This window comes from Scyliorhinus canicula, chromosome 8 (genome assembly GCF_902713615.1).
Source record: "Scyliorhinus canicula chromosome 8, sScyCan1.1, whole genome shotgun sequence".
NCBI classification, from domain to species: domain Eukaryota; kingdom Metazoa; phylum Chordata; class Chondrichthyes; order Carcharhiniformes; family Scyliorhinidae; genus Scyliorhinus; species Scyliorhinus canicula.
In genome coordinates this window covers 18,039,200-18,059,759 of record NC_052153.1, presented here as the reverse complement: position 1 = coordinate 18,059,759, position 20,560 = coordinate 18,039,200, and the positions used below count along the sequence as shown (strand labels likewise).

Genomic DNA, 20,560 nt, shown 5'->3' with positions numbered 1-20,560 from the left:
ACCCACAGTGCTGTTAGGGATGTAGTTCCAGGATTTTGACCCCATTGCACTGAAGGAACAGCGATATAGTTCAAAACATATATCAGGCCTACAGGGCCCAATTCTTTTTCTAAATATATATTTTAATTAGATTTTCCAATTTTTTAAAATGAATTTCGCAACAAAGAGTAAAAAGAAAGTAATTGGCAATGCAAAACAGGTACAGGGCAGAACAAGAATTATTGCAAATATAGGAACAAACACGACAGGATAAATTTAGAACAGTAGATTTAAGGATGTGGTGCCTGCAGTTTGATACCGGACAGGGCCGGCCCAAGGTACCGGCAACTCGGGCAGTCGCCTGGGGCGCCATGTGCTTGGGGGCGCCAGAGACTCGGGTCCCGCGCATGCGCAGTTGGGCCGGTGCCAACCAGCGCATGCGCGGTGGCCGCCCTCCCCCAGGGCGGCCCCCCCTCCGTCCGCCCCCCCTCGGCCCCGCCCCCCCTCGGCCCCGTCCCCCCCCGCCTCGCCCCCCCCGCCTTGGCCCCCCCGCCTCGGCCCCCCTGGCCCCCCCCGCCGCCCCCCCCTCCCGAAGGGCGCTGAAGTTCAGCTTGCCCGGGGCGCCAGCAACCCTAGGGCCGGCGCTGATACCGGATCAATCCAATAACAGGTTAATAGCAGGTTAGGGGGGAAAGGAGGATAAAGCCGCCTAAGTACGAAAGGTTAACAGTGCAGAGCAGAAACCCTCATATATTGCGAGGTCAGGACTGGCAATACTTTACACAATACAATATGGCTCATGGAAAGCCAACAGGAGCAAGTCAGATAGGCTTGAACTTATAAAGGGGAAGAGGTGGGTCCAACACTCTATGGAATGCATCAGATTTAGAAAGGATCATGGATGGCAGGAATTCCATAAGAGTGCACTTAGCATCTAATTTATGCTAGTTTTGAAATGAAAGATATTTACCACTAATCCAGGAGCGTAGGATATTCGTACGAGCCGCAAAAGGCAGAATACTGTACAGACTTTCTTCATTAGAATCAGGAATTCTCCCAAGGGGTTAATGTGTAATCAGTAGCACCACATGATCACTCGAGGGCCGGACCAACAGGGGTATAAAAGGCAACCGGAACAGTTTCTCCTTATTTACTCTAAAAGAATAATCCAAGATCGGCTCGATCAAGTCTCCTCTAAGCCTTTACTACTCTAAGGACAAAAATCTCAAATTGTCCAGCCTCTCCACATAACAAAGGATCAGGAGCGAGATTCTTCCTCAGCCGACACCAAAATCGGGAAACGCGATTGGGCGGAGAATCGGATCCGATGCCTAAATCATGGCGGGTCTCGATTTCACTGCAAATCGCAATTCTCTGTTGCCTCAACAGCAGCATCAATGCGTTCTGGACATACATTAAACATCCTTGGCATACATTAGCAGGCTGAACCGGTATTCCCTGCGGCCTCCGTGATTCTGTGCCTCCGATGGGCCGACTGCAAGTTTTACTTATGCTTTTAAAAATCACGAAATTGGCGCCGTGGCTGATCACGGACAGAGAGGAGGAAGAATCTGGAGAGGTGCGACCGCGCGGGCTGCCGGTCCCGACACTGGCCGTGCTGGGATGGGCGTGGAGGGGGGGCCTGCCAGGGCCAGGGGAGGGGGGGGGTGACAGGGGAACAGGCCGTGTGCCATTGATGACCCCCCCATGGGACTGGAGCGGAGCCCAGGCGGCGCAGGCCGCCATTGCCGTCGTTTGCAAGGCAGCCGTCTTGCCGCGCACCCCACTGACTACCCACCTTGGCCCCTGGTTCTGCAGAGTGATACAGGCCATATGAGAGCCCAGCCCACCCACAATGTCCACCCATCCCCCCCCCTCCCCACACCAACTCTCCGGCCGGATCAGACCAGACCACCCCTCACACCGATCTGACAGAGCACCGAGGCAGATTGTAACATTGTGAACAGGTGTTTAATGTGAACAAATATATACAGATACGTGCTCTAGCACCTAGAACAAAACTGCACCCGTACCAACTTCACTGATGTCTACTTTTCTGGCCCTAACGCTACGTTTCGGTGGATCCCCAGAATGTACCTCAGGAGTGGAAGCGGCCTTCTGTGATCCCTGCCCTGCAACCTGGGTCCCCATTGGCAGGCATCTTCTGGGGCGACAGAGCTCGGATGGCCCTGGCTGCTACTCAGGTGTCCCAGATGGCATGGTGCTGCCATGTTCTGCCCACTGCCCATCAGATGCGGCAGGGACAGAGGGGTGGGTGGGGGGGGGGGGGGGGGGGGGTTGGGGGGGGGGGAGGGAGAGAGTCTGAGGTGCTGTGGTGTTCCGGCACCTCCTTAGCGGGAGGCATCTGTACTGGTCCCATCACTCCGTCCTCCCTCGGGGTGCCCGATGGCCCCTGGACTACACCATGGGACAGGGACGGGAGCGAAGCTATCCCCTTAGGCTCCCCTGCCACCTGCGCTGCCTGTCCTCTGATCTCGACTAGGATCTGCACACTCGCGGCCATGGAACACAGGGAGTGGACGATCTCCGTCTGGGTCTGCACCACATCACGCTGTGACTGTGCTGCCACCTTCTGGGTCTGTGTCACATCAGCCAGTGACTGGGCCATCTCCCTCCGGGACTGGGCCACTTCCCTCTGTGTCTGCGCCAGGGTAATGCCGCCGACGTTCCAAGCCGTGGCCTGCTGTGATTGGGCCATGTTCAGGAACGCCGCCGCAATTTCCAAGTGGCTCTGGCACATGGCACATGGCTGCCTGTGAGGCGCCAATCCTGCCCTGGCCCTCACCCACTACCTGCACAGAATGGCCCAGGCCATGGGCACAGTGATCCACAGCCCAAACCGTCGCCCCCAATGCCTCCTCCGTGGACGCCACCCAAGCGGTGTTGTTCTGGGTGGCACGCATGGTCGGCGCCACCCTCTGCTCCTGCACATGCTTAACTTCTTCAACTGTACCTACAGGTGCTGGATGCTCGCCGTCATCCCCTCATGCAGTCCCTGGTTCTGCGACTGCATCACCACTATCGATGGAACTGTCCGTTCCAGAAGCCTAAAACCCATCTGGACGGCAGCCAGTCCCGGAAGACGGCCCGCCCTCCGACACTGGCCGGGTTAGGGTAGGGGTGGACGGGGGCCTGCCAGGGCCAGAGGAGGAGGGGGTGACAGTGTGCCCTTGATGACCCCCCCATGAGACCGGAGCGGTGCCCAGGCACAGATCTCCCCCTCGGGTGTTCCTACCTCCACCTGATGTCTGGAGCAGCTGTGTGGTGAGCCCAACCGAGGGGAGTGGCCGGGATGGTGGGGGGGCGTTGGACAAAGCTGTGACGGGAGATCAGTGTCATCCCCAGGGGTAGCTAAGGTCTCGCGTCGAGGGCTGACGGCCGTGCTGCTGTCGTCATCACTGTTCGGCACACAGGGGAGGGGGAGGGTGGTGGGGGCTCAGGCCGTGACTGTGGCATTGGCTGGGAGCGGGGCACACCAGAAGGACCCGCCACATCACCAGCAGGTCCTGCAAGATACATGACCGCGGGCCAGGGGAGTGGGAGTGGGGAGGGGGGAACCACAGGTCCGGTGGACCCTCTCCAGTTTTCTCCTTCTCTCGGCGGTTCTGGGCGGTCTTCTCCTGGTGGGGGGGGGGGCAGAAAATGACAGTCTGACGCGTGCAGCCCAGGGGGTGGGTAGCTTCTGGTCTCAGTGGCCAGAGCACCTGACCATGGCGGCCGGTATGGGTGGCGGTAGATGGCGCAGGGTGGGGGTTTGGATGCCCTCCGGGTGTTGGGGGCAGGGGGTTTGTGTTACGGGTGTGTGGGGTGGGTGCCAGGGACACGGTGCTGCCTAATCACCCTGGTTGTCCTGAGGAGGTTGTGTAGTTTCTTCCTGTGCTGCAGGCTGGTCCGGACGCTGTTGCTGATGGCATTGACCGTCGGCGGGAATCCTCCTTCCCTGGGCTGCAGGCTGGTCCGGACGCTGTTGCTGATGGCACTGACCGTCGGCGGGAATCCTCCTTCCCTGGGGGGGGGGAGTACAGGGTGGCAGGGTGGCCTGCCTCTCCTCTACCGTGCCCAAGAGGGTCTCCAGCTTGGCATCAATGAAGCGTGGCACTGCCCTCCTCTTTGCCATCTTATTGGCTGGTACGGTGTGTGTGGGGAGTGCAGTGTGTGTATGCGGCTGCAGCTTGTCAGCCTCCTGAGTGTCAATCGTGGAACCGGCGAATCCCGCACCATTTCGGAACATGCCGTTGGGACGGCCTCAGGGCATCACCTGAACATCCTCCCCCGATGCTCCGCCCCCAATGGGCCGACTTTGCGACGGCGTCGGTCGCGTGTCCATTCAGTTTCGGGGACCTCGACTGTGTCCAGCGCCGCCAGTCGGGGGGGGGGGGGGGGGGGGGGAGCCGTTCTGCTGGCCGAGGGGGCTTCAGCGGAGGCTGGGGGTACTGGTAGGTTACCAGTTACCACCGGGGGTGGCGAGGGGGTTTACAAGGGGGGACTATCTGGCAGGCCATGTCCGCACGCGCCCCATGCCATGTTGTACGCGTGGCCACCGCAGGTTGCCGCCGTGGACCATGCAGGTAAAGCCGGGAACTTTACGTGCCCCCAGTCGGCGAAGAATTGGTGCGGGGCCTCCGCCAACTTTTTGGTCGCAAGACCAGGCGCTTTCTCCGGACATAGCCACAAAATCGGAGAATCCAGCCCTTAGTCTCAGGAACGGAGAATCTCGCCCTGGAAGTTTGATAATAGGTGGGGCCAACAGATGCAGAAAACCTGCACATCTTTGATCTTCAACCATTCAGTTCAGTCGTTCAGTTCTTCTTTCCAAAGCTGCGCCAAAGAATATCATAGAATTTACAGTACAGAAGGAGGCCGTTCGGCCCATCGAGTCTGCACCGGCTCTTAGAAAGAGCACCCTACCCAGGCCCATATCTCCACCTTATCCCCATAACCCTGTAACCCCACCCAACACTAAGGGCAATTTTGGACACTAAGGGCAATTTATCATGGCCAATCCACCTAACCTGCACATCTTTGGACTGTGGGAGGAAACCGGAGCACCCGGAGGAAACCCACGCACACACGGGGAGAACGTGCAGACTCCGCACAGACAGTGAGCCAAGCCGGGAATCGAACCTGGAACCCTGGAGCTGTGAAGCAATTGTGCTAACCACTATGCTACCGTGCTGCCCACATAATAATAATCGCCTATTGTCACAAGTAGGCTTCAATGAATTTACTGTGAAAAGCCCCTAGTCACCACATGCCTGCTCGGGGAGGCTGGAACGGGAATTGAACCCGTGCTGCTGGCCTTATTCTGCATTATAAGCCAGCTGTCGTAGCCCACTGTGCTATTTATCGCTTTCCACTGTGCAATTTATGGTGATTTAATTTCTTCTGCCTTTAATCACCTATATTCGTCAAGGGCCTTGCGTTTAAAAAATTGAGGAATTAAGCAAGAGTGTGTTTGGTAAGCATGATAATTAAACAAGCTTATCATTCTTCCGTTTTGAAAGATTGAAAGTAGTATTCAATATAAAAGTCAAATGTTTAAACCGGCAAGTGTGATGCAAAGTTTTTAAAAATTTGGACATGGTATATAAGTGCCACTGGCTAGCCAGCATCTTTTGCCAACCGCTAATCATCCTTGAGAAAGTTATAGTGAACTGCCTTGTTGGTCTGGTACATTCCACGTAGTGTAGGTACATCCGTAGTGCTGTTAGGAAGAGAGTTCCAGTGACAGTGAAGACGAAGCGATATAGTTCCAACAGAAGATGGTGTGTGACTTGGAAGGGACCTTGCAGACAGTGTTGTTCCCATGCATTTGCTGCTTGTCATTCTACATGGTAGAGGTCAAGGGTGTAGACAAATTTGTTGAACGAGCCTTGGTGGGTTGTTGCAGTGCACCTTGTAAATGTGTTAGTAATGGTGGGAGTGAAAGTTTATTGTAGTGATTTCGGTACCAGTCAAGCAGGCATCTTTCCTGGATAGCATTGAGTTTCCTGAACGTTGTCGGAGCTGAACTTTTCTAGGCAAATGAAAAGTATTCCATCACACTTTTGACCTGTGCCTTGTAGATTGTGGATAGGCTTTGGGTAGTCAGTAAGGGAGTTATTCGCTACAGGATTCCTAGTTTCTTACATGCTGTTGCATTCACAACATTTGTATTGGCTTGTCCACTTCAGTTTCTGGTCAATGGTCACCCCCTGGATGTCGATGGAGGATTCAGTGATGGCAATGCTGTTGAATGTCATGGGGAGATGGTTAGGTTCTCTCTAGTTGAAGATTGTCATTGTTTGGCAGTTAGCTGGCGCAAATGTATTGACCGGTTATCAGCCCAAGTCTGAATGTTGTCCATGTCTTGTTGCATATGGGCACAGATTGATTCAGTATCTGACGATTTGTGTATGAACATATGAACTAGGAGCAGATGTAGGCCACTCAGCCTTTCGAGACTCTCCGCTGTTTAATAAGATTATGGCTGATCTGATTGCAACTTCAACCCCACATGATTACCTCCCCCGATAACCTTTCATCTCCTTTGTTAATCAAGAAAATATCTAGCTCTGCCTTAAAAATACTGAAAGACTCTGGCCGAGATTTACCAGCCAGCCATCCGCCTGTTTTTCGGTGGAGGTGGCCCGCCGTTGGGATTCGCCAATCCCGCCTTTGTCAACAGAATTTCCTGGTGACTGCACCTCTTATCGCCAGGAAACCCGTGCGTCGCAGTGGGACCGGAATACCCTGCTGGCGTGGACATCCGGTATCGTAGAACCGTAGAATTTACAGTGCCCATCGAGTCTACACCAGCCCTTTTAAAGAGCACCCTGCCTAAGCTCACACCTCCACCTTATCCCCAAAGCCCAGTTACACCACCTAACCTTTTTGGACACTAAGGGCAATTTAGCACAGCCAATCCACCTAACCTGCCCATCTTTGGACTGTGGGAGGAAACCAGAGCACCCGGAGGAAACCCACGCAAACACGGGGAGAACGTGGGGATTCCGCACTAACAGTGACCCAAGCCGGGAATCGAACCTGTGACCCTGGAGCTGTGAAGCAAAATTGCCAAGCACTGTGCTACCATGCCAGTTGATTACGCCAACTGCTTCCACTGCTTTTTGAGGAAGAGAGTTTCAGAGAGAAAATAGTGACCTCTTATTTTTAAAGAATGACTCGTAGTTCTAGATTCTCCGACAAGAGGAAACATCCTCTACATAGCCATCCGCTCAATATCCCTCAGGATCTTATATGTTTCAATCAAGTCACCTCTCACTCTCCTAAACTCCAGGGGATACAAACCTAGCCCCTTCAACCTTTCCTCAAAGGCAGATCGCCCATTCTGGTATTAGTCCAGTGAACCTTTTGTAAACTGCTTCTAATGTATTTATACCTTTCCTTAAATAAGGAGACCAATACTGTTTACAGTTCTCCAGATATCGTCTCACCTTTCCTCTCTGCAACTGAAGCATAATCTCCATACTTTTGTAATCCATTCCCCTCACAACAAACGATAGCGATAATGTTTCATTGGCTTTCCGAATTACTTGCTGAATCTGTATTATAGTATTGTCCTAACTGTTGTGCAATCACCAGCAAACATTCCCACTTCTGACATTATGATGAATGGAAGGTCAGTGATGAAGAAACTAAAGATGGTTAGGATCCCTACAGTGCAGAAGGAGGCCATTCGGCCCACCGGGTCCATACTGGTCCTTTTAAAGAGCACCCTACCTAGGCCCACTACCCTATCCTCGTAACCCCACCTAACCTGCACACCTTTGGACACTAAGGGATAAGTTGGGCCTAGAACACTATCCTGAGGAGATCAGTGATGTCTGGTAGTCAGATGATTGACGTCCAACAACCAAAACCATTTTCTTTTGTGTTCCATTCACAGGGTGGCATGTGGTGCAGTGGTTAGCACTGGGACTGCGGTACTGAGGACCTGGGTTCGAATCCTGGCCCTGGGTCACTGTCCGTGTGGAGTTTCCACATTCTCCATATGTCTGCGTGGGTTTCACCCCCAGAACCCAAAGATGTGCAGGTTAGGTGGATTGGCCACGCTAAATTGCCCCTTAATTGGAAAAATAATTAGGTGCTCTAAATTAAAAAGAAATATATCATAGAATCCACAGAGCAGACAAAGGCCATTCAGCCCATCGAGTCTGCACTGGCCCTTGGAAAGAGCACCCAACCCAAGCCCACACCTCCACCCTATCCCAGCAACCCTGCTTAAACCTTTTTGGACACAAAGGCCAATTTAGCACAGCCAATCCACCTAACCTGCACATCTTTGGACTGTGGGAGGAAACCGGAGCACCCGGAGGAAGCCCAGGCACACACGGGGAGAACATGCAGATTCTGCACAGACAGTGACCCAAGCCGGGAATCGAACCTGGGACCCAGGAGCTGTGAAGCAACAGTGCTAATCACTGTGCTACCATCAGGAGAGACCTTTCCCTATCATTCCAATGGACTCCAGTTTTGCTAGGTCTCCTTGAAGCCACACTCTTTCAAATGCTCTCTTGATATCAACTGCATATCCCCTCTTGCGTTTAGCTCTTTCACTCATATTTGTGTCAAGGCTAAAAAGAGGTTCAAAGTCAAATAGTCTTGGCAGACCCTGCGACAAAAGCAGGTTACTGCTGAGTAACTGACACTTGACAGCATTGTTGACTACTCTTCCACCAATCTGCTGATGATCAAGATAGACTGAAGAAGGGTGGCATGTGGCGCAGTGGTTAGCACTGGGACTGCAGCGCTGAGGACCCGGGTTAGAATCCCGGCCCTGGGTCACAGTCCATGTGGAGTTTGCACATTCTCCCCATGTCTGCGTGGGTTTCACCCCCACAATCCAAAAATGTGCAGATTAGGTAGATTGGCCACGTTAAATTGCCCCTCAATTCGAAAAATTGGGTACTCTAAATTTAGAAATAAAGGATAGACTGAATAGTCAGTAATTGGCTGGGTTGGATTTGTCCTGGATTTTGTGGAAGGATATCTTGGGCGACTTTGCACATCGTTGGGTAGGTACCAGTCTTGTAACTCTACTGGATCAGCTTGACTAGGGGCATGGCTAATTCTGGAGCACAAATCATGAGCCGTTGGGATGTCGGCAGGGATGCCTATTTGCCTTTGCCATATCCATTTCCATATTGTAAATAAAAGCACTCAAAATAATTGCAATGCGATTAATGGAGTTTGACTTGTTCAATTCCCTAAAGAGACTTTTATGGATGTTTTATTTTATTCTTAAGTGAAACTCATGAAGTAATCCTACATCTTTTAACACCTCCCCATTATTCACTTGAGAAAAGTGTTGGGCTCAGACATTGATGTGCCAACACTCAAACTGCTGAGGTGGAATGTTATCATAGTCCAAACTGGTCTGAATGGGCAAGTTACCAGACAGATTATGAGGGTGCTGAAGTCAGCATTTTTGCTGAAAGTGTCTCAAATTGTAACTAGATTATGAGAGAAACAGAGAATTTGGGAAGAAGACTGAGAGAGAGAGAGAGAATGAACGGGGAAGATTTTGATTGCGAGAGAATGTAAAAATGGATGGTCGGCAAATAGGCAGCTTGTTTTACACGATGCCACAGAGTCAACATTTATCCCAGAGAGAGAATGTGTAAAAGGAGTGTGAGTGAAGGAGAGATACTGAAGAGGAAAAGAAATTGAAAGAAGTGAAACTGATGAGAGAGGCCAAAAAAAAGAATCTAAGGTGGCGGAGAGACACAGAGGAAAACAAGATGCCAAGCTCCCAGCAGAGTGATAGATCAGTGGATGGATAATCATGGCCTGTGTGCCAATGATGTCCTCACTGTGAGCAGCAAACGGCACTGGAAGCACAGAAGTGTGTATCTAGTGTCTATCACACGGAAAGAAAGAAAGACATTGGAGAGGCCCGAAACTGAATTTTTCACACTTGCACATCTCTCCCTTGATTCCAGCCCTCTCCCTTTCAACAATCTGAGATTAAATCAGTCTGTTCTCAATATTGGTGTCATATTTGATCTTGAGATGAACTTCTGAAGTCATACTTGTGCTATCACTAACAGCGACTATTTCCACCTCTGTAATATTCTCGGCGTCACCCCTGTCTCAGCTCATCTGCCGCTGAAACCTTCATCCATGTCTTCATCACTCACACACTCAAGTATTTGAGCACAGGAGCACAAGTGGATAGCACTGTGGCTTCACAGCGCCAGGGGCGCAGGTTCAATTCCCGGGCTGGGTCACTGTCTGTGCGGAGTCTGCACGTTCGCCCCGTGTCTGCGTGGAATTCCTCCGGGTGCTCCAGTTTCCTTCCACAGTCCAAAGACATGCAGGTTAGGTGGATTGGCCATGCTAAATTGCCCTTTGTGACCAAAAAGGTTAGAACAAAGAACAAAGAACAAAGAAAATTACAGCACAGGAACAGGCCCTTCGGCCCTCCCAGCCTGCGCCGATCCAGATCCTTTATCTAAACCTGTCTCCTAGTTTCCAAGGTCTACTTCCCTCTGTTCCTGCCCATTCATGTACCTGTCTGGATGCTTCTTAAATGATGCTATCGTGCCCGCCTCTACCACCTCCGCTGGTAAAGCGTTCCAGGCACCCACCACCCTCTGTGTAAAAAGCTTTCCACGCACATCTCCCTTAAACTTTACCCCTCTCACCTTGAAATCGTGACCCCTTGTAACTAACACCCCCACTCTTGGGAAAAGCCTGTTGCTGTCCACCCTGTCCATACCTCTCATAATTCTGTAGACCTCAATCAGGTCCCCCCCTCAACCTCCGTCTTTCCAACGAAAACAATCCTAATCTACTCAACCTTTCTTCATAGCTAGCACCCTCCATACCAGGCAAAATCCTGGTGAACCTCCTCTGCACCCTCTCCAAGGGATCCACATCCTTCTGGTAATGTGGCGACCAGAACTGCACGCAGTATTCCAAATGTGGCCGAATCAAAGGCCTATACAACTGTAACATGACCTGCTAACTCTTGTACTCAATACCCCGTCCGATGAAGGCAAGCATGCTGTATGCCTTCTGGACCACTCTATCAACCTGCGTTGCCACCTTCAGGGTACAATGGACCTGAACTCCCAGATCTCTCTGCACATCAATTTTCCCCAAGACCCTTCCATTGACCATATAGTCCGCTCTTGAATTTGATCTTCCAAAATGCATCACCTCGCATTTGCCTGGATTGAACTCCATCTGCCATTTCTCTGCCCAACTCTCCAATCTATCTATATTTTGTTGTATTCTCTGGCAGTCCTCCTCGCTATCTGCAACTCCACCAATCTTAGTATCATCTGCAAACTTGCTAATCAGACCACCTATACCTTCCTCCAGGTCATTTATGTAGATCACAAACAACAGTGGTCCGAGCACGGATCCCTGTGGAACACCACTAGTCACCCTTCTCCATTTTGAGACACTCCCTTCCACCACTACTCTCTGTCTCCTGTTGCCCAGCCAGTTCTTTATCCATCTAGCTAGTACACCTTGAACCCCATACGACTTCACTTTTTCCATCAACCTGCCATGGGAAACTTTATCAAACGCCTTACTAAAGTCCATGTATACGACATCTACAGCCCTTCCCTCATCAATTAACTTTGTCACTTCCTCAAAGAATTCTATTAGGTTTGTAAGACATGACCTTCCCTGCACAAAACCATGCTGCCTATCACTGATAAGTCTATTTTCTTCCAAATGTGAATAGATCCTATCCCTCAGTATCTTCTCCAACAGTTTGCCTACCACTGGCGTCAAGCTCACAGGTCTATAATTCCCTGGATTATCCCTGCTGCCCTTCTTAAACAAAGGGACAACATTAGCAATTCTCCAGTCCTCCGGGACCTCACCCGTGCTCAAGGATGCTGCAAAGATATCTGTTAAGGCCCCAGCTATTTCGACCCTCACTTCCCTCAGTAACCTGGGATAGATCCCATCCGGTCCTGGGGACTTGTCCACCTTAATGTCTTTTAGAATACCCAAAACTTCCCCCTTCCGTATGACAACTTGACCGAGAGTATTTAAACATCCATCCCTAGCCTCAACATCCGTCTTGTCCCTCTCCTTTGTGAATACCGATGCAAAGTACTCATTAAGAATCTCACCCATTTCCTTTGAGTCCACGCATAAATTCCCTCTTTTGTCTTTAAGTGGGCCAATCCTTTCTGTAGTTACACTCTTGCTCCTTACATACGAATAAAATGCTTTAGGATTTTCCTTAACCCTGTTAGCCAAAGATATTTCATGACCCCTTTTAGCCCTCTTTATTGCACGTTTGAGATTCGTCCTACTTTCCCGATATTCCTCCAAAGCTTCATCAGTTTTGAGTTGCCTCGATCCTATGAATGCTTCCTTTTTCATTTTAGCTAGTCTCACAATTTCACCCGTCATCCATGGTTCCCTAATCTTGCCATTTCTATCTTTCATTTTCACAGGAACATGTCTGTCCTGCACTCTAATCAACCTTTCCTTAAAAGACTTCCACATTTCAAATGTGGATTTACCCTTAAACAGCTGCTCCCAATCCACATTCCCTAGCTCCTGAATTTTGTTATACTCTGCCTTTCCCCAATTTAGTACTCTTCCTTTCGGACCCCTCTTGTCCTTGTCCATGAGTATTCTAAAACTTACGGAATTGTGATTGCTATTCCCAAAGTAATCACCGACTAAAACATCAACCACCTGGCCGGGATCATTCCCCAATACCAGGTCCAGTATGGCCCCTTCCCGAGTTGGACTATTTACATACTGCTCTAAAACTTCTCCTGGATGCTCCTTACAGACTCTGCTCCATCTACGCCTCCAACACTACACAAATCCCATTCAATGTTGGGGAAGTTAAAATCTCCCTTCACGACCACCCTATTGCTCCTACATTTTTCTATAATCTGTCTGCATATTTGTACCTCTACTTCATGCTCGCTTTTGGGGGGCCTGTATTAAAGTCCCAACAATGTTACTGCACCCTTCCTATTTCTCAGCTCCACCCATATTGCCTCAGTGCTCGAATCCTCCATCATGCCCTCCTTAATCACAGCTGTGATATCATCTCTGACGAGTAATGCAACTCCTCCACCCCTTCTACCTCCCTCTCTATCCCTCCTGAAGCATCTATACCCTGGGATATTCAGTTGCCAGTCCTGCCCTTCCCTCAACCAAGTCTCAGTAATACCAATAACATCATATTCCCAGGTACTGATCCAAGCCCTAATTTCATCTGCCTTACCTGCTACACGTCTCGCATTAAAACAAATGCACCTCAGACCACCTTTGCGTTCATCATCTCTTCCCTGTCTACTCTTCCCCTTAGTCACATTGAGTTTATTGTCTCGTACCTTACTGGCTTTAGTTGCTGCTTCTTTACTGACCTCTAACTTCCTAATCTGGTTCCCATCCCCCTGCCACATTAGTTTAAAACCTCCCCAACAGTGTTAGCCAAAGCACCCCCTAGGACATTGGTTCCAGTGCTGCCCAGGTGTAGACCATCCGGTTTGTAATGGTCCCACCGCCCCCAGAACCGGTTCCAATGTCCCAAAAATCTGAACCCCTCCCTCCTGCACCATCTCTCAAGCCACCTATTCATTCTGACTATTCTTGAATTTCTACTCTGACTGTCCCGTGGCACTGGTAGCAATCCTGAGATTACTACCTTTGAGGTCCTACTTTTTAACTTATCTCCTAACTCCCTAAATTCTGATTGTAGGACCTCATCCCTTTTTTTACCTATATCGTTGGTGCCTATATGCACCATGACAACTGGCTGTTCACCCTCCCCCTTCAGTATGTCCTGCAGCCTATCGGAGACATCCCTGACCCGAGCACCCGGGAGGCAACATACCATTCGGGAGTCTCATTTTCAACCACAGAAACGCCTGTCTACTCCCCTTACAATTGAATCCCCTATGACTATAGCCCTGCCAGTCTTTTCCCCGCCCTTCTGTGCAGCAGAGCTAGCCACGGTGCCATGAGCCTGGCTACTACTGCCTTCCCCTGGTGAGTCATCTCCCCCAACAGTATCCAAAACGGTATACCTGTTAGGAGGGGTTATTGGCTTACGCGGATAGGGTTGAAGTGAGGGCTTAAGTAGATCAGTACAGACTCAATGGGCAAATGGCCTCCTTCTGCACTGTATGTTCTATGTTCTATTCCAAAGCTCTCCTTGCTGGCTTCCCACATTCTGACCTTGAGGTCATCCAAACCTCTTCTGCCTCTGATTGACCAACATCTTTTGGAAGTGGGACATCTCCCCTCCAGCTGGATTTGCGGATCCCTCACAAGAGCCGGTAAGCTTGATGCTGACCAGCTATGTTCCCAATTGGGATAAATCCTCTTGGGCCATCAGGAAATGGACATGGTGGGGTTACCATTAAATTCCATCCAGTGTGCCATCGAACCATGGAATCATAGAATTCCTACAGTGCAGAAGGAGGCCGTTCAGCCCATCGAGTCTGCATCGACCCTCTGAAAGAGCACTCTACTTAGGTCCACTCCCCCACCCTATCCCTATAAAGCCATAGCCCCACCTAACCTGCACATCTTTGTGGGACTGTGGGAGGAAACCGGTGCACCCAGTGGAAACCCACCCAGATACGGCGAAAAGGTATAAACTCCACACAGTCACCCAAAGTCAGAATTGATCCCGGGTTCCTGGTGCTGTGAGGTAGCAGAGCAAACCTTTGTGGGACAGGGCCATTTCCCCAGCATTGAATCAAGAGAAAGATACTGAGGACGGTAGAAGTCTTAAGTGATGTCAGAGAATGCTGGAAATATTCATTGGATCTCGCAATATCTGTGGTGAGAGATAAAGAGTGAAAAATCTGAAATTTTCCAGCCCACCAAAGTTATGGCCATTGCAGTTGAACACGGTGGACGATCCTGCTGGCAGGAAGGGCTGGAAAATCCCCACCCAATATTTTTCATGGGAAGAGAGAGAAATTGGAGATTTGAACGATTGTAAGCAAGCACGGAATCAGTGAAAGGGGGCAGAGGTGGGGAAAAGGGCAAAAGGGAAGGCCTGTGATAGGGCTGAATGCAGGAGAGTATAATGACCAATGAGTTAATGGTGTAAGGCTAATGGGAGTGTCAATAGGATAAGCAAATAAACAAAGATGTGTCGAGAAGAGGATTGGCAAAATCAGTAATGGCTACCATCTGGAAACAAAATAAAAGAGGGAAGAAAAACAAAAGAAAACAAAAAGGAACCAACTTAGGGTCAGAGGTTGCGGCCTGGAATTGAACTGAATGTTGATTCTGGAGGGCTGTGAAGTGTCTGATCAACATGCTGTTCCTCAAGCTTGCATCGAGTTTCATTGGCGCACACCAGCAGGTCAAGGACAGGGAGGTCGGAGCGGGAGCAAAGTGGACAAATAAAATGACAGGTGACGGGCAGCTCGGGGTTACATCAACGGACTGAATGGAAGTTGTCTGGTTATGCTCTTGGCATAGCATAAGCTGCTTCCTTGATGTTCACTCTGACAAAGGAAGGTTCAGACGTGGAGATAACTTCAACACGTTTATTAAACTATTTACAATTCTCCTACTCGGATTCGACTGTACTGTTAATCCTTCTATAGCTACTCAGACTGACAAACCAGTCTGCTACAATCCACATGGTGGGTGTGATGTTGAATCAACTCTGTGTCTGTACTCACTGAGTGTCTCCACTGGAAAGAGGAAGATCATGTGTGCTTTCTCCTTTTATATGGGTTGGTGTAATGCCCTCCTGTGGTAGTGTCACCTCTGTGTGTATCGTGAATGCCCATTGGTCGTGTCCTATCTTACTGACCTATTGGTTGAGTGTCTGTGTCATGTCTCTGGTGCTCCCTCTAGTGTCTAGCTAGTCTACGTGTAGTTACATTAACCCCTTGTGTATTTACAGTGATGCATATCATCACAGAGGTGTCCCGCAAAACACTCACCCAGACTGCTGCGATCTCTTCTGAGTGCTAATTGCCAAAACAGGGGCTGTACACTCATGCAAACATTTACCAGACACATTCGGAGCAGGTCTCTGACATCCTGCAGATAGAATAACAACATAACATAGTTAACATGTTCAAAGGCATTTGACCATAAGATAAAAGACCTTAGCATTTAGACTTTCAGAAGGAGGTCAATTGGCCTGTGGTTCCTTTGATGGTTAATTTAAGGAGCGATCCAATTAGTCCCACTCTTCTGCTCTGCTCCCTGCATTGTTTCTCTATTCAAGTATTTATTCAAATTCCCTTTGAAAGTTATTGAATCTGCTTCCACCACCTTTCGCAGACAGTGCACTCCAGATTATAGCAACCCCGTCTGCATAAAAGCCGACGTCACTTGCGAAGGGAAAGATGTGTTGATGGCGGATATGACCCTGACATCTGGGAGGCAGTTGCTAATGGCTGCGACATCTGGAGACTGACTGTTGGGAATGGCAAGGGGAGAAGTGAGCGGAAATGAAAAGCTGAGCTGGCTGCACAGACGGCCGAGGAAGAGCAGCAAAGGGTTCACCAGACATTTGTACTCTCTCCACATGACTGAGACTGAATATTCACGGTGTCATGTCCCTACGGCCGCTTCCGATCTGTGTGTAACTGTTGGGGGCCCAACTCAATCCTGCAACACCTCTCCTTCCCACCTCTCATTACCTCCCCCTCCCCACAGAACAAAATAATTCCATTTGGGGCTCATTTTCCCAAAGTGGGTATGTTGAAACACTAAACTGTCCCATTTGAGCTACCTGCCTTGGAAGCAAAAATGTGGTCCATCATCCCTGGTACCTACTATTAAATCCCTTTTAGGTCTCTCAAAGGCAACCTTCCTTCAGTGCAATGCTCACAGTTGGCTGCAATAGTCCAGCTGAAGCCTCACCTGTGACTTATAAAGGTTTAGCATTAACTCCCTTGCTCTTGCACCTTGTGTCACTATTAGCACTTCACAGCCTATCCACAACCATGAGAATAAGTGTGAAATCGGCATTCAGGCCTCTTTGGGGTGAATCACAATGTTCTCTTTTCCTCACCCTCCGCGCTAACACCATAACTGAGAACTGTGATTCACCGCTTCAGCGACGGACTGTACGTTTGTCTGGCCCAGCCAAATTCTGTCTGAAAACACTCTTGTGAAGCACACTTAGACATATTACTACATTAAAGATGTTTCATACATCTATTAATTCATTCATTCTTTCTTGTCTACTCTGCAATTGCCTTCCTGGCTCAGTGGCAGGGCCAGGATGCAGGCAGCAAGCCGACCTCAGGAATGCAAGTTGTTGTTGTGCTGTAGTGACGTGCACAATTGTGCCACTGTTTCTGAGCTCAACGGGTGCCAGAGTGCAAGCACAGCGGGAGAGGCTTCCTCTCGTACCAATATGGCAGGCAGCAGGTTCCCAGCCAGAACCGTGCACCCTCATCAATCCTCACCTGCAAAAAGTTGCATTGTGCTTGAGAAATGTATGTGTGGTAGTCACCACTGTTTGTACATAGTACACATATGAGATGTAATACGGTAAGGCTCCTGTACTACAGGTACGGGGGTAGATCCCTGCCTGCTGCCTCTGCCCAGTAGGCGGAGTGTAAATGTGCATGCTCACCGAGCTGCAGCCATTTCGGCAGCAGCTGTAGGAGGTAACACACCTCTGCTGAATAAAGCCTCGATTACTCTCTACTCTCGTCTCCTCGTAATTTGATAGTGCATCAGTGTGCTTATAGTCATGTGAGAGTCCCTTTAAGAAAAGTGTGCTTTATCAGATGGCTGCAGTGAAGTGGTGGAGCTAGAATGTGATTCTGCTTTTTACTTTAGTTTTGAGCTGGAAGCTCTTTTTGGCTCTGTGTTTTAGTTTCGCTTTCAGTTGGAGAGCTGCATTCAAACCAAGCAGATGTATACTGGTCTCTCTCTGTCTGTTAAACAAGGGCCGGGATTCTCCGACCCGTGCCTTGTTGGAGAATCCCGCCGCCCCGAAGCCAGCCTCTCCATTCTCTCCAACCGATTCTCGGACGCCTGCAGGATTACCGCCGCGCCGGTTAGAGGCCGTTGACAGTGGCCCACCCGGCGATTCTCTGGGCCCCGATGGGCCGAGTGGCCAATGCGTTTGGCCGAGTCCCGTCAGCGTGGGTTACTCAGGTCCCACATGGCGGGACCTGGAAGTGAGTCTGCGGGGGCCGTCCTGGAGAGGAGGCGGGGGGGGGGGGGGGGGGGGGGGGGGGGGGGGGGGCCTGGCCCACGATCGGGATCTACCGATCGGCGGGTGGGCTGGTTCCGTGGGGGCCTATTTTACTCTGCACCGGGCCCCTGTAGGGCTCCGCCATATTGCCCGGGCGCTGGCACGGAGAAGGGAACCCCCACGCCTGCGTGGAATCACGCCGGTTGTTCCGCGCATGTGCGAACTCGCGCCGGCAGTTCCACGCCGGCTGGAGCTGTGGGGACCACTCCGGCGCTGACCTAGCCCCCGAGGAAGGGGAGCATTCCCCATTATCAGCGACCGTTGACGACGGAATGGTTGGCGCCGCTTTTCACACTGGCAATGGGGACATAGCCCCATTATTGGAGAATCCCTCCCAAGGTGTTTAGATCACTTGATAATTTAAAAGTGATAACTGCTCTCTGTAGAGAATTCAAACCTACTGTCTGATAAAAAGTGTTTTGGCTTATGGATGTTGATAGGAAAGTTACTAAGGGTTACCTATAGAGTACTGTATCTTTTGGGGGGGGGGGTTATCAGTGTTGGTGGTTGGTAAGATGTTTACTGTGTATTTATAAAATGTTAACTGGATTCATAGAATAAACATTGGTTTGTTTTTAAAATACTTTAGATCTCTGTTGCATCACACCTGTAAAGTGGGCCCTTGTGCTCCCCATAACCAAAATCTATTCAAAGTTGTGGATCAGGTGAACTCCATGATAAACTTTGGTGTTCTCTAAATCCTGGCCCATAACATTTTCTGGCCCATTTTGTAGAACAGCAAGTTCAAAAGTGTAATAAAAAAGGGAGAATGACGAGTCATTTCATACTTAGCTCTTCTGATCTGGGGCACCTCCCTCAGCCACAGAAGTCATCCAGTAATTCATACTAGGGTGGCCCTTTTTATTGCAATCACAGGGACAGGCCTCGTTAGAACAACTCAACTTGAGTAAAAGATCAATACGTTATCTGAATCTCACGCTCACCCGTTATGCGCTTGGGAGTACGGCTGACCTTAAGCTGAGCTGGACGGATCATTCTGGCAGGGGGCCATTCGCACAATGTTGATGAAGTCTCCAGTTTCTGCTGGCGATCTCACCTGGATGGGGTGCCAATGTTGACCCTGGTTGCTCCTGGAAGCCTGTCACGATATTGTGTGGTCGCTGAAGTCTTTGCAGCCAATTTAAATTCTAGACGTAAAGAAAATGTCTCCACTCATGGTCACCAATAAATCAAAAAGGGCAAACTTCTGTCTGGAATCATCAAAACTTACAGCGTAAAAGGATGCCATTTGGCCTGATGTGCCATGCTGGCTCTTTTTGGCCATATCATTACATATTCCTCATTCTTAGGTACCTGCCCTTCTCCCTCCAAGGTATTTTATGAAATCAGCTTCTACCACCTTTCCCAGATAATGGTTAGAATGTGGAACTTGCTCCTGTTGCTGAGGCACTAGCTTTCGTGTACTTAATGTGTAGCTAGAAAAAGACATTGGAGAAATAATTGAAGGTCATTCCGATAGATGGAGAATGGTGGGCGCAGGTTGATCTAAGAGCTTAAACTCCAGGATAGACTAGTTGGGCCGAATGGCCTGTTTCTGCCCCATTCATTCTATATTAATCATAGAAATAAAGCAGAGGCTTTTCAGCTCTTTAATTCGTTTGACAAAGGCATACGAAAAGCAACTCATTGTTTCACTGGACACCAGAGAAGAAGTGTCTCCTGCGCTGTTGCGATACAAATGATGGGACCTACGTTCAGTGACGTAGTTTCAGGATTTGCACGGCATTTCAATACGTTGAGCTGTAAGCAATGCATATTTCCTGTCACTCCCGCCTAAAATCCCAGAGCAGCATCAAGGAGAACGCGGTGAGCTGGCCTTTTGTCAAAGTTAAGCTCGTTTTTAGTAATTTGAGAAAGATAGTGGCAGTGGAACGGAAATTGGTTAAACGATGCACAATATTGTGTCCATGGCAGTGAATCACTCCCAGTCCAGTCCTTGTTGGGAGAACAAGGGCTGGATTCTCCGGTCCCCAACACTGAAATCGCGTTCGGTGAGGGGGGCGGAGAATCCCCGATGGCGCCAATATCGGGGGCGGCGCCGCTTTCGCAATGCTCCGCCCCCTGAAAAGCGGCGTACTCCAGGAGTACGTCACACGCTGTATCCACCGGCTCGGGCCATCGCCTGATCTCCGTCTCCGACCGGCCGAGTTCCCAACGGCGTGGGACACGTGTGGGCTCACCCGTCGTGAACGTCCCGTGGCGGCAGCGGACTCAGTCCACGCCGCCACAGTCGGGTGGGAGGGCCGATTCCGGGCAGGGGACCTTTATTTGGGGCTGGGGACACTGTGGGGGCTGGTCAGGGGAGCGCGAGCAGCCAAAGCGGGGGTGCTATTTTTGCGATCC

General features: G+C 50.1%; 1 protein-coding gene across 1 annotated transcript in view; it reads right to left on the bottom strand.

Moving 5' to 3' along the window:
* chrnb5a (cholinergic receptor, nicotinic, beta 5a) overlaps nucleotides 1–16,008 on the bottom strand; it is a 164,108-nt gene extending 148,100 nt beyond the window's left edge. The window contains exon 1 of the mRNA XM_038804222.1: nucleotides 15,915–16,008. Coding sequence (XP_038660150.1) covers nucleotides 15,915–15,993 — 79 coding nt within the window. The 5' untranslated portion in view covers nucleotides 15,994–16,008. The remainder of the gene's footprint in view (nucleotides 1–15,914) is intronic.
* Nucleotides 16,009–20,560: the final 4,552 nt, after the last annotated feature.